Consider the following 13,780-nt stretch of genomic DNA (forward strand, 5'->3'; position numbering starts at 1 on the left):
TTCATTTTACCAGATATTCCATAAACTGCAAACAAACTATTTCCCAATTTACTAAAATATTGGATGATCTATGTAGCATTTGTTTTTAACAAAAAGCTACATGATGATAATGAAGTTCCATGGACCAGAATGAAAAGATAGAGAAAGAACCATTTAGAAGACTCCTAATAAAAATAAAACAAAGTGCTAAAAGCATACGTTGTGTGTATCATAGTTTCTAGGTTCGTTTGATAGACATTTCCAGGAGCATCCAATAATCCAGAATACATCCATACCTTGCACCCATCAGATTCCATTAAACATCGTTACTGTGTTGTGTTAATGTGTCGGATGTAATCTCTATGCTATGTTATTGAATTTTATCTACCACATCCTACTGACCGCGAGGTCTTGAACAACCCTTTCATCAGTTTGATTGAAGAGGAGTGCAGGTACAGTGACATAAATAAAGTACATTTTTGTTTTAAGTGTAATATAGCTTGTCCTCTCAACCTTGTACTAGCCTTAGAATGAGCAATCATCGAAACTGGTTTGTAGCTGTACTTATTTTTTTTATTGAAGTCTTTTTTTTTTATGCAGGTTTGAGGAATACAGAGCAGGAATGAGCAATCCAATAGCCGGTTTAGCATTATGGGATATGCAGCAGCGCGAAAGCCCATATTTGCACTTTATGCTATAAGAACAATAAATAAATACAATCGTCCAATAATGGTGTCTTACAATAAATAAGAAGTTCCCTAAAGAGGTTTTCGGATTATTTTCAGCAGGTAAGTGGTTTCTCAACAATGACGGTAGTTACAATGAGTACTTTTTATGGCATTGCACTTACTTTAAATCAGTTTTCATACTAAGATGGCAATCTACAGATGGGTCTGTCAACGGACAACTGGTCCAGACAACCTGAGGCTGTTATAAGGTTTACTGCACGTGCACAAGGGGCTTGGGTCTAGTCCTTACAGAAGCCGGGGTGTGTCATTGGAGGCCTCCTGAAACACAAAGCTTTTGCATGCTATATGTAGACATATCAGGGCTTTTGTGTTTTAAAAAAGTGGTCACAAACAAGTCAGTAAACCTTCTTATAAATAATTCCCACTGCCGTTTATAATTTATACATAAGGCATGCAGTAGAATTGGGATGTCTTTAGTTAAGGTGCTATAAAGTAGGCAGCTAACGACACTAGAATAATGACAATGCTATTACATTAGTTAGTTGAAGACTTCTATGAAATGTTAGTAGGTACCAACTTATCACTTCATATAGGATTTCTGATAGGGACACTGGCTTACAGTATTTCGGCAGCAACCAGGGAGAGAAAGCGAGAGCAATGGTTTGTAGCTTTATTCAGTCTGTGGTCATGTACCCTGGTAGGACAGCTCAAACATACTATAGGACTCGTCCCAGCTGTCATCCACATTCAGCCTTTTCCAAAAGGACTTCTGCTTCTTCTGCAACTCCTTACGCACGCAACGAGGGCATGGGACGGTTTTCACTTTGCAGTCACTGTGGAAGACGGCTCCACAGTTTTCGCACCTACAATAAAACATAAGAGTGTTGTTGTTAATGATGTGCGCTCTGAGTAGAGAAAAGTTACCAGTGGTGACCACAAGGTTCTGTAGTCCATGACTTGGTAGATCAACTTTGCCTGTTTGCTGCTGACATAAAAGTGTGTAATAGGGTTGGTTTTCCTGGTGGTGTCTGCAGCATGGTAAATGATTTAGCTTTACTGGATATATTGTCAAAATAAGAGAAACAGGATTTCAACTATTCGCAAGTGCATTATTTTACATTTAGGAGAAGGGATCCTCGGTCCAAGTATTGTATTTGCAGTTTTCTGTTATCCAGGACTTCAGAGGAGAAGGGCGTAGGGGTACAAATTTCTGCCTGATTCAAAATAGTGCGGCCAGGCAGTAGGGAAAGCAAGCAGGATCCTCAGCTGCAGAGCTAGAGGTAAAACCATTAGAAAGAGGGAGATTGTGATCCCACTGTATAGATGAGACCACATCTGGAATACTGTGTTCAGCTCTGAAGACCTCATCTACAGAAAGACATTGATGGAGTAGAACATGTCCAAAAAAAGTGGTAGAAGGTCTTAAGCAGAAAACTTATCAACAAATACTTAAGAGACAACAGAAAAAGGGGGAGGGGTGACTTGAGCTAAACCTTTATATACGAGGGGATAGCCAAAAGAAACAGGAATCCTCCTATCGTGGGCGGGGCGTTACTTCTACAGGCTTCTATTGCTAGGTGAATGTCTGCGGGACCCTTCTGAGATGGTATAAGCTGATGTTGTTGAGGAAGGTTTCGTTCAGCAGCCACTTTTTTTCCCCCAGCAAGCTGTTGAGTTTTTCGCCACTTTTGTGAGGACTGATTCATACGAACAACGTGCGGCTGTGAAATTTTGTTTCCTTTTTCACTGCTCAAAGCACTTGTAAAAGAGAAAGTCACATGGAGTGAGATCAGGTAAATACAGAGGGTGAGGCAAGGGTGTCATGCTTTTTTTTGCCAAAAATTTCTTAACACTCAGTGTGCTGTGTGAGCAAACAGGTGACTGGTTCTTCCATTATGAAACACATCTAGATGCTGAATGCAACCTTCCCTAAAAGAACAGTTCCGCAGAGATTCACTGAGCAACAGAAGCCTGTACTAGTAACGCCCTGCCCACCAGAAGAAGACTTCTGCTTCTTTTGGGTATCCCCTCTTATGTTAAAGGAATTAATAAGGTTCAGGAGGGAAGCAATTTAATTAAGATATCTAAACACTAGAACAAGAGGGCACAATCTGAAATAAATTGGGGGAAAGATCAGAAGCAATGTCAGGAAATGTGGTGCAAAATCAACAGTAAGTGAATTTAGAAGTATAGGGAAGGACCTGTGAATCAGGGTACCCCAATAATTGTTTTTCATAGAAGAGCTTTAAATATAAGCTCTTCCCTAAAGAGTATATATATATATATATATATATATATATATATATATATATATATATATATATATATATATATATATATATATATATATATATTATACACACACACACACACACACACACACTTACCTGTCCGCCGCTGTTGTGTCTCCCCCCCGGGGACGAAGAACACATCTGCCACATGCGGAAGATGTTTTCTTCATCCCCACAGTAATAAAGAATTCCTTGCTGCACCTGTCACATCTGTGACAGATGTGGCAAAGGAATTCTAAATCCCTACGGGGATTAAGAATTCCCTACCGCTGCTGTCACAGATGACAGCTGCGGTAGTGGATCCAGCTGCCGGCACCCCATAATTGTTTTTTAGGGAAGGGCTTTACATATAAGCCCTTCCCTGAAAAACAAGGCAAAGTAGTGTTAAAAATAATAAAAAAAACACATACTCACCTTCCTTCAGATGCCGGGACTCAGCCGCGTCCTCTCTGCGCTGTCCACGGCTCTGCAATGCAGTTCTTTCAGCAGGCGGGGATTTTAAATCCCCACCTGCTGAAAGAGCTGCTTGTGATTGGCTGAGGCGCTCAGCCAATCACAGGCAGCTCTCGCCTGTCATTCATTCAGTGAGAGTTGCCTGTGATTGGCTGAGCACCTCTGAAGGGAGTGCCCATACATAAATTAATTTTTAGTTTTCGCCCGGGAAGTCGCTTTAGCCTTCTATGCTGTGTTTATGCAATTTTGTGGCCATTTCTTTTTAAAAAGGAGTGCAGATTCTCAAAACTAAGACTTTTTGTGCTAGAAGCTCTATTGTGGGTCTATAGATTCTGTCATATTTCCCCCAAAAAATAACACAGCCATGCAGTGCTCTTTTTTTCTGGTAAAATAGTGGACACTATAATGGAACCAGACAGACCCCAAAATTATTACGGCGAAGCGGAACAGAAGTGTCGATAGTTTTGTGACTTTTTATACAAAACATCTGCATATTTTTCATTGCATAGTGCCACATTGCTGATCAAATGAAAACAAAATAGGATTTGTAAAATGGTTGCACCTCTATAATTTAATGCTTAATGATTGGTATTACGCTAAATGTACAAACACACAGCAACATACAATGGCTTTCTGATCAAAAACAAAAGTGGACCTTTTTATATTCAGCACATTCAGCAAGTGACCTAAATGCTGCCTGTGCTAATGGAATGTCAAATTGCTCATGGTGTATAAAGCAGAACAAATACACATGAAATTGGCCTACTACGGATGACGGATAGCAAATAGCTGTTAATTGGCTCTACTTTATGTAATGGAAAGTAAATAGATGTTGGCTCATGTTGGAACAGGGGTCTAATGGACAGTAAATAGACACAAATTTACTTGGCCGGGTGTAATAGAACACGAACAGTCTTCAATCTGTTGTATTACTCCTAACAGATTGGGATTAGGAAATAATTTGCTGAAATAGAACTAGCGAGGCAAAAGTCAAAACACAGACATAATCTGAGATCAAAGATAAATGAAAGGTTCATAATATGAATGTGATTTTTGTTACAAAGCATCCCTTTAAAACTTCACAGGTTTAGGCCAAGAGAAGATTAAACAGTACCATTGAAAAATACAACTGACCCTGCAAAAAAAAAAAAAGAAAGCCCCCTGAAATCTATGTTGACTGATAAATAAAAGAGTTCTGATCTTTCAAAGTCAGGAGGAAAATTCGAGAACGAAAAAGAAGAAAAAGGCCACGTCCATATTTGATGGTAGTTACCAATTAAAGGGGTTATGTGGGACTTTTACTATTGATCACCTATCCATATTGACAGCTGCCCAGAAGGTGGCCCTCCACCAACTATTGATGACCTATCCTAAGGATAGATCATCACTGGCTGCCTGGGCATTAAAGCAAGGCACCATTTAAAGGTTGGTAGCTGCAGAGCTTGGATAGATCAGAAGAAAATTATTCTGGTAACTAATGAATCTAAAGCCATTTTTCCAGACTCTGAGTGCTAGTTTGAGATTTCTTGACAAACAGATAGTTGAGCAGAATAACTAATGAGTATGGAGTAACGAGCGAACATACAGTGTTAAATTGGCATCAGTCAATCCGTTATCATCCTACTCTGTCACACCAGTGATTTGTGGTGATATGAATGCAGCTGTGCAGGAATATGTGAAGGTGGAGTGACTAATTACTGTGATAGTAGAATTAGCACTGTGTTCTCTTTCTGACACACCCTCCTACTTGGCCGATACCTCTGCTCACCCATACCTCTTATCAGCAAGCTTTAGTGTAACTGACTCCTAATAAAATGGCTGGGCTGTCTAGATGCACCTGCTGCGTCTATCCAAAGGTCTCTACCCAAGAAAGAGAATGAAAGATAAAGGTGAGCAATTGCTAAATAAAAGACACCCAGACAAGGCACATAAGTCATTAATCTTGACACTTATTAACTTAGAGCAGGGCAGGCAAGGGCTTATCATGATGATTATCTTTCTAGTAAAAAAAATAGAAGAAAAAGAAATTGCAATTTTGCATATAAATGCATCAGTGTGACTCACCAATCAATACAGCATGGATCTGTAACACCACAATGTGCCGGGCCTTAGGGCCCTTTTACAGGCAAAAAAAAAATCAAATGTCGATCTGTCTGTATAAACAGGCAGTCGCTTATCCATGAATGATTGCCTGTTTACTGTGAAGAGATCTCTGGTCTGCTCCACCTCCATTCAATGAATGATTATTGCTCCTGTGTGCAAGTACAGGAGCGATAACACTTGTCAACAGTGACATTGAAAACTTTGAGTTAGCTCTCGGCTCTGAGATGTAGCCCATTTAGGTTAAATATATGTACCTTTATTCATTCAGTTCCACAAGGTTAGAGGAGTGAAATCATTAGATAAACAAAAGTATATATAGTAAAATAGTTGAATAACTAAAATGTAAATCAGATACCGTAATGTTTAAATCTGAGAAATCTTAGAATCTTCTTAAAGATAAAAACTTTGAGCAAGTTCTTCAGGATCATAGGAAAGCAGCATGGGAGGCATTTAAAGATGTTGTGCATGGCTTCCTGGGAAATCGAAGAGTTGACAACTACGTTGAGTTTGTGAATAAACTTCTAGAAAAGTACCATCGATTAGATTGCAGCATGTCACTCAAAATCCATTTCCTACATTCTCACCTGGACTTCTTCCCTGACAACTGTGGCGCCGTGAGTGACGAACATGGAGAGCCATTCCATCAGGATATATCACAAATGGAATGAATGTATCAGGGAAAATGGAAGCTTTTCTGCTTGCGGACTACTGTTGGACGGTGACAAGAGACCCCCCAGAAAAGAAGTCCAAGCAACTAGCAAAGAGAATCTGTTCACGCGATTAAGCCCTTTTATTTGAAGTCAGTGTATCTATAAAACCAGAGTTAGGCCTACTAAACAAAATATAACGTCACATTCATTTTCCTCGACCCAAAATTAAGGTAGTTTAGTTATTTTGAGAAAAGAAAGAACTTCAAAGCTTATTTTTAGTATTTTGATTTGACTTTACTATATCTTAAAAAACAAAGCTAATAAACAAAATCTAAAGTCATATTCGTGTTTCTCGACCCAAAATTAGGGTATTTCAACTATTTTGAGAAAGGAAAAAATTTCAAAGTGCATTTTTGTTGTCCAGTGTTATTGCTCCTGTGTGCAAGTACAGGAGTGATTATCATTGGGAAGACTGTTGGGCGCTTAAGCATCTGACAATCATTGCATGTAAAAGGACCCTTACACTTTTAATCTCATACGCACAATTAGGGCTCGTTTGAACTCAGCGCTCTGCTTTCCATTTTTAATGGATCCATTATTTTTTAAATGAAACGGATAGCAAAATGGAATTAAAATAGAACCAAAGGGAAACCATAGTCTCCATTGTTTTTAACAGATCCATCAGAACGAACTGTCAAAAAAGTCATCATTTCTATTAGGTTTGCTTTTGTTTCATTCCATTTCCATTTGTTTTTAATGGATCTTATTTTGTCTTTTGGATGTGCATGCTCATTTAAAAATGGATCCGTTAAATGGACAATAGAGTTGGAACTAAACAGAAACCTTTCTGTTCAGTCCCGTCACTCATTGACTATAATGCTTTCCATCTTTTAGTAGAAAAAAAGTGCTGCCGTCTGAACTAGGTTTTACTGTAGAAAAACAAAAAAAAAGTAGATGGAACAGAACCAAACTGAGAATAAATGAAGCTCAAAGAATCCCACTGAAATCAATGGGAAGTGAAACAGAACAGTTTTTCCTGTTTTACTACTCCTCTGATGAACAGCGGAAGGGAAATCAAAAACGCTGATATGACGAGCCCTAACCTGTAGAAGCTCCTCCAGCTTAGAAAAAGCACGGATGCGTCGCTTTTGAATTACAGACACTGAACTAATGCCCCTATGTGAATCTACGGACAGAGTAGTCAAAAACATGGATCCAGCGCTATATCTCAATACTAGTGTCTTATTTTGTACTAACAGTAGCATACTTGAGTAGCAAAGCATGGATGCACTACACAATGGTATGGCACACGGGGGAGCCACGGAACATGGATTTTAATTTTGTCTTTTGGCCCCTGTAATAATCTTTATTTGTATAGCGCCAACTTATTCTGCAGCGCTCAAGAGATAGAGAGAAAAACCCAATTGCAAAGTTTAATAGTGGCACGTGAGTAGCAGAAATCCGCTTTCCATGTCTCTCTAAGTGCCGTAGGCCCGCTGCTATGACTGAAGTAGAGAAAGTATACTCAAAGTGGCCTCCTTCTGCTACGATACATACATGGTGCAGTCATTGGACCTCTGTTCATTCCAGGGACTGTCAACGTGGATCGGTAACTCAATCTCCTGCCGACGACGATGGATAAATTCTTGGATGATCTGCCACTATTGTAGCAGAAGGAGGCCACTTTGAGTGCGCTTCCTGTACAATCAGTCATGGCAAGTTCTGGGACCCCCCAGGGGCCGTGCACCATACAATCATGTAGCGCATCAATGCCTTCCTATTCAGGTATGCTATTGCTATTTCAATATAGCACACTTCTATTGAGATGTAGTGCTGGATCAGTCCTTTTAACTTCATCCTGTATAAACAAGGTTACTTTTCAAAAACTGTTATTGTCTGTGTGCATCCTAAAGGCATCAGTTTCATGATTAGAATTCAGATTATGCGATGTGGCCAAGCAGAACTGTACAGCTTAAAGCCAAGTCCACAATTCCGTTACTTGTCTTTTGAAGGTAGAATGATGGACCTGGTGACAGCTCCTATTTATTATAGGATCTAAGAGCTCGTTTGAGAGTTATATCACACAGATCCGTAATATAGCACCCATAGTATTAAAAAAAATGGTAGCATGGCACAATGCATGCCATATTATTGCAAGTACTCTACCCTAGAAACATTGGTCTGCAGGAGAATACTGTGCTTTATGTGGACTGCAATACTGGTCCATAATGCAGACCAATATCACTATCTGCTTATGGCTGTATGATTCTGAGGACTATGTGCCTAATCAGCCTATACATTTGTTAGGAGAAGAGGGGGATGGCTGGACACTGAGCGGTTAGATGAGCTCGCTGACGGATCTGCTACTGAACATCATTTTGCAGAGTGCAATTTACTGTGATATATAGAAGCTGTAAAAGTCAAACTGTGAAAAGTTTTAAATTAAACTGTAGAGCAAAAAATTATTTTTAGGCCAAAATACATGCATTTGAAGGGAACAAGTCACCAGGTTCACACTGTCTGAACAACAGGTAGTAGGAACCTAGGAGATGAATATACACGGAGCTTGTGTATGTCTTAAGCTGCAGTGTTTCAGAATAAACATACTTTGACATTTGATTTGGGATGGCACCGTGTTAGCCTGTCCCCACCCAAATCTTCAAGAGTGACAGCTCTCTCCTCGCTTGTGTGTAGGGCCAGCGCGAACCTGCCTATGTCACTCTAAACAGCCTTCTGAGCCAAACTTCAAAGTATACATATTATACATATGATGAAACGTTGCACCATTTCAGAATAAGACATGCATGGGCACAGTGTACATACATGTTCCATGGTTCATGCTGCTCATGGTCTGGGCAACATGAACCTGGTGACAGGTTCCCTTTATGTAAAAAAAAAATACCGCCACATATGTCCATAGCCTTTAAGGCCTTAGAATATGATATGATAAATACTGCCTGTTGTGTATTTTTGTATACATATAGATATTTGGCACTGCTAATTTTTTTTGAATAAATTTGCAATTTATTAGTCGAACTTTGTTTATTTTAAAACTAACCATAACTCCGAAGATTGTGTCCATAATTCCTAGTCCGGGTTCCAGCTTCCCTGTGATAAAAGCTGGTGGTGACAGAGAGTGTGTATTGTAGTGCTGAAGACTTTACACCGACCAAGGGGTGATTTGAGCTTTCGTTCTGCATGAGTGCAGAAGCCTGGGAAAGCTGGGTACGAATCCACGTGTATTCTAATGACTCAAGGCTTACAACCCTGCTACAGTGATTGATCGAGGCCCTGCTGCCACAAATGGTCATAGCGGCAAGAGCGCTCGGAGTAGTCGATCCATAAAAAAAAAAATCGTCGATAGTGACGTGATCTGCCAGGGTGTCCTCTCTTTCCCTGACAAATTGTAACTGCAGTTTTGTTTCTGTTCCCCGTTTTGCAAGTGCTACGGAATATGTTGGCGCTATATAAATAAAGATTATTATGTAAATCTAAAACTCTGTTGTCATAACTGATCCCTTAGTTTTTTCATGTCTATTTTACCATTGAAGTCAATGGACAGCATTTGAATAAACAGATTTCAGTTTGTCATCAGTTCTCCAATCTGTTTAGATAAGATGCCCTGCAAGTGTAAACTTGTCTAAAATTAACCACACTTTTTCCAATCTGAAGGATGATGTTAATTATAAACTTCCCATTTAGATTGAGAATGGTAACAATAAATATCAGTATCAGCTATTCTTTTGCTGTAATCAGAAAAAAATGACAGGACTAAAGTCTACGCAATAAACTTCTAACCTGGAGTAAAAATGTTATCAAGTACGTGGAAATGTTCCCTGGAGGCCGAACAGATTACAGATCAGTTCAGGCCATGTATACAATATAAGTTACACAGTAACTACACCAATAAAGGGAATAGAATGGTATGTGGGTTTACTGTGTTTACAAGACAATAAATGACTGAGGACTCTACTACTACCTGCAAGGTCCAAACCAACTGATTACCATTACATTTCCTCCGAAAAGCAGATCATATTTCAATTACATTTTTTAATAAAATGCCTTTCTTTTTCAGACTTTTGATCAGTGGCCTAAGAACTTCAAGTCCCGCTTGTATTCGAGTGGTTTATAATACAGATCTTTGATGAAAGTTTCAGCTTGTCTTTACCCAAAAATGCACCAGCCAGGCGTTAAAGTCTATAGTAAAATATAGCTAAGTCAACAAACATAGGCCGGTCTCACAGCACCGGGTTGGATTCTGCATGTGGGAGCCCGCAGTGAAATCTGTCTCGGTTTCCGGCCAGCGACCCTGCGTACCTTTGCCTTTCTGTATTGTGGATGACCGCGGACGCTCGCCGTCAGTCATGCGCAGTACAGATTTATTTTTTTTAATCTTTGTTTTTTCCATGCCGTCGCTAGGCAATGATGCAGATATCCGCAATGTCAATTGCGGATGGGCTGCGGGTCGGACGGCTTCCATTGACTTCAATGGAAACTGTCTGTGCAGACACTGCACAGAAATAGAAAATGCTGGGATTTTATTTCCACTTGCAGATATCGCAATCGCTGTCTGCTCCTCTGAGCAGATATGCGAATGTTCTAGTTTTTCATGTGTGCGATATACCGCGGATCATCTGCATGGGCGACGATCACGGATTCCACAATTCAAATACAGTTGTGTGAGACGGGCCATAGCTTTTTGGTTTTTGAGGTCATTGGCATTTTTAACATAAAGCATGCTCTCGTTATGGCAGATTTTATGCAGTGGAAATGATTACGAAAAATAGATGGCATCTTACAATAGACGCAATTTGGATGAGATTAAAAGGGTAGTCCAGTCTTTTTTAACTGATTACGTATCCCCTGCATAGGTTATAAGTAGATATTTTATGGGGGTCCGCTGATGTACTGGGGTCTAGGGGATAGGTCATCAATTTTTAAAGACTGGAATACCCCTTTAAGAAATTTTTAATTCGCAAAGGTCAATTTATGCTGTAGATTTTCAGGTTGCATTTCACCTCTTCAAATAAGAGGGCGATATCAACATCAAAATCTGCACCCAAATTATGTCACTTGTGCGGATTTTGACACAGATCTGCACCCCAATTTATAGCAGATTTTCTATAGCAGAAATTCTTCTACATGTAGGTGTAGTGTCAGGGTATGCTAACACGATTCCAACTGTAAAATTGCGGCTATTCTGCAGCAGTTTTTCCAGCGGATCCGCATGCCCTGTCAATAGCCAAAATCCGTGTGTGGAAATTCTGACACATTTCAGCAGAAAAAGTGACATGTTGCTTGTTCTTACAGATCCAGATACGGAAATTCTGCACCCGTTGATGGGGCAAATCAGCATGCTGATCCACAGCAAAAAAAAGTAACAGAGTAGCCGTAAATTTCTGCTACGGTTTTACAGGTGTATTCTGAGCAGCGGAATCCGCCATGAAAACATACCTTGACATTTATTCAATTCAAATGCACTACCTTCATCCATAAAGCCCTCCCCAGCGCAGCGCCTCCCTCATCTTAATTTTTTGTGTGTGTGTGGGGAAGGCGAGGCTTGAAATATAAGCCCTCCCCCCAAAAATAAGCCCTAGCTACACTACATGAAAAAAAGCAATACTCACCAAGTAGGCTGCGTCCTGGTCCCTTGCTCTGTGCTGCAGCGCTGCTGCAAGCTTCCTGGTAGCGGGGTTTGAATACCCTGCCTCCATCAAGTGATTGCTCCAATTGGTTCATTGAGTGCTGCCTCAGCCAAAAAGAGACGGCACTCAAATAACCAATTACAGCCATTCAATTATGTAATTCAATGAATGGCTGTGATTGGTTCATTGAGCGCCGGCTCTTTTCTTTTTTTTAAACAATTTCTTTTTATTGAAAAAGTAACAGTGTCAGTAATGATCAAGTGCAGTCTGACCACGCAGGGCCATACAGTATTTCGTGTATCAACTCAAACATATTAATTAAGGCAGTTGCATTCCATAACGCGAGTACTCCGTTTTTTGAATTGACACATGGTATGGGCATGGAGGGGGGGTGGGGAAGGTGAGGGGAGGTGGGGGACATGGGGGACTAGGATCAGGGGTTAAGAGTGCCGACTCTGATTCGCTGACACGGCGCTCGATGAACCAATCAGAGCAATAGCTTGCTGGAGGCAAGGTATTCAAGCCTCACTCCCAGGAAGAACTGCTCTGTCGGCATTCAGGACTACACGGAAGCCTGCAGCAATGCCCGAGACCAGGCGAAGGACCTGAACACCGCCTGCTAAGTGAGTATTAAGACACTCCTGAAAATAGTACACTGTGCCTCTTTAGGGGCAAAAATTAATATAAGACAGTGTCTTATTTTCAGGGAAACACAGATTGTGTCTTCACACGGGCCAATTCAGACTATTGAGGAACAAACTATTGTTCGTATAATCATTTGCCCCATAGAGCTTCATCATTGTCGGCAGTACTTCCTCCGTTCACATTTGGAGATGTGTATTTTTCTTCCACGTAAAAGATGCAATCACCCCATGAAAGAGCATTTGCACCTTCATATAGCTCAATGATTAGGATACAAGAATACTTCTACTGTGCTTCCCTGAAAATAAGACCCTGTCTTTTATTAATGTTTGCCCCAACACAGGGTCTCATTTTCGGGGGATGTTTTATACTTACCTAGCAGCGCCGTCTGGGTCCCTTGCGCTGGACTCTGCATTCCGGGCAAGCTTCCGTGCAGTTCTCAGCGTCGACAGAACATCGCTTGCTGGTAATGGGGTTTAAAAACCCGCCTCCAAGATGCAATTGCTCTGATTAGTTCTCAAGTGCCGTGGCTCAGCCAATCAGAGCCGGCGCTCGATAAACCAATCACAGCCATTCATTTATTGGTAAGGCAAGTATTGCTCTTTTGTCACATAATGTGGCTAGGGCGTATTTTCATGGTAGGGCTTATATTTAAAACCCTACCACCCCCAAAAATCAGGGTAGGGCTTATTATCGGGTTAGGTCTCACTTTTGGGGAAACACGTTAGGAATATTCTTGCCTGATCAAAGGGCCATGTAAAAGGTTCTTTAGGCTGAATTCACAAGCAGCAGATCAAAATTACTGTGACTGTTCCATTTATGTGAAAGGGGCTAGAAGAAATATATGTGGTTACCGCTAAAACAACCCCATCCAGATGAATGGCAGTGAAGTTCAGTTTCAGCAATTTCTGCAAAAATGTTGTGCGTGTGAATATAACGTGCCGTGAATTTGCGAGTAGCCCTGGCCATAACCAATTAGGGGTTTGTTTGCCTGTGCTAGAGCATACCATTACTAGGAGTGGTGACTTATTTTAAGAGTGCAGCGAGATATTGACATAGATTAATGAATGTGGAGAGCATTCAGCCATTCCTTCTTGTATAGCACCTAAACTGCAGCCATGATGAATATGAAGCACCTCAAGTGAATAATAAAAGTTGTGTGTGATTTATGGCTCACGTCTTCAGTGGAGTTCTTGTATTTCAAAATTCCTTGGCATTCGTCCACCCGCTTGCTCCTCCCATGATTAGGTAAAGTAATCTTTTACAGGTATCTGACTGGCATTTATAGCAAGCTCATTTACTTGTTTTATAGCTGGGCAGGATGTGAC

General features: G+C 40.5%; 1 protein-coding gene across 2 annotated transcripts in view; it reads right to left on the reverse strand.

Moving 5' to 3' along the window:
- Positions 1–530: 530 nt before the first annotated feature.
- Positions 531–13,780, reverse strand: part of PLEKHM3 (pleckstrin homology domain containing M3) — a 180,317-nt gene continuing 167,067 nt past the window's right edge. For both annotated transcript variants that reach the window (XM_066576110.1, XM_066576111.1), the window contains exon 8: positions 531–1,531. In XM_066576110.1, the coding sequence (XP_066432207.1) occupies positions 1,354–1,531 (178 nt within the window). In that variant the 3' untranslated portion in view covers positions 531–1,353. The remainder of the gene's footprint in view (positions 1,532–13,780) is intronic.

Source organism: Eleutherodactylus coqui, chromosome 8, assembly GCF_035609145.1.
Source record: "Eleutherodactylus coqui strain aEleCoq1 chromosome 8, aEleCoq1.hap1, whole genome shotgun sequence".
NCBI lineage: Eukaryota > Metazoa > Chordata > Amphibia > Anura > Eleutherodactylidae > Eleutherodactylus > Eleutherodactylus coqui.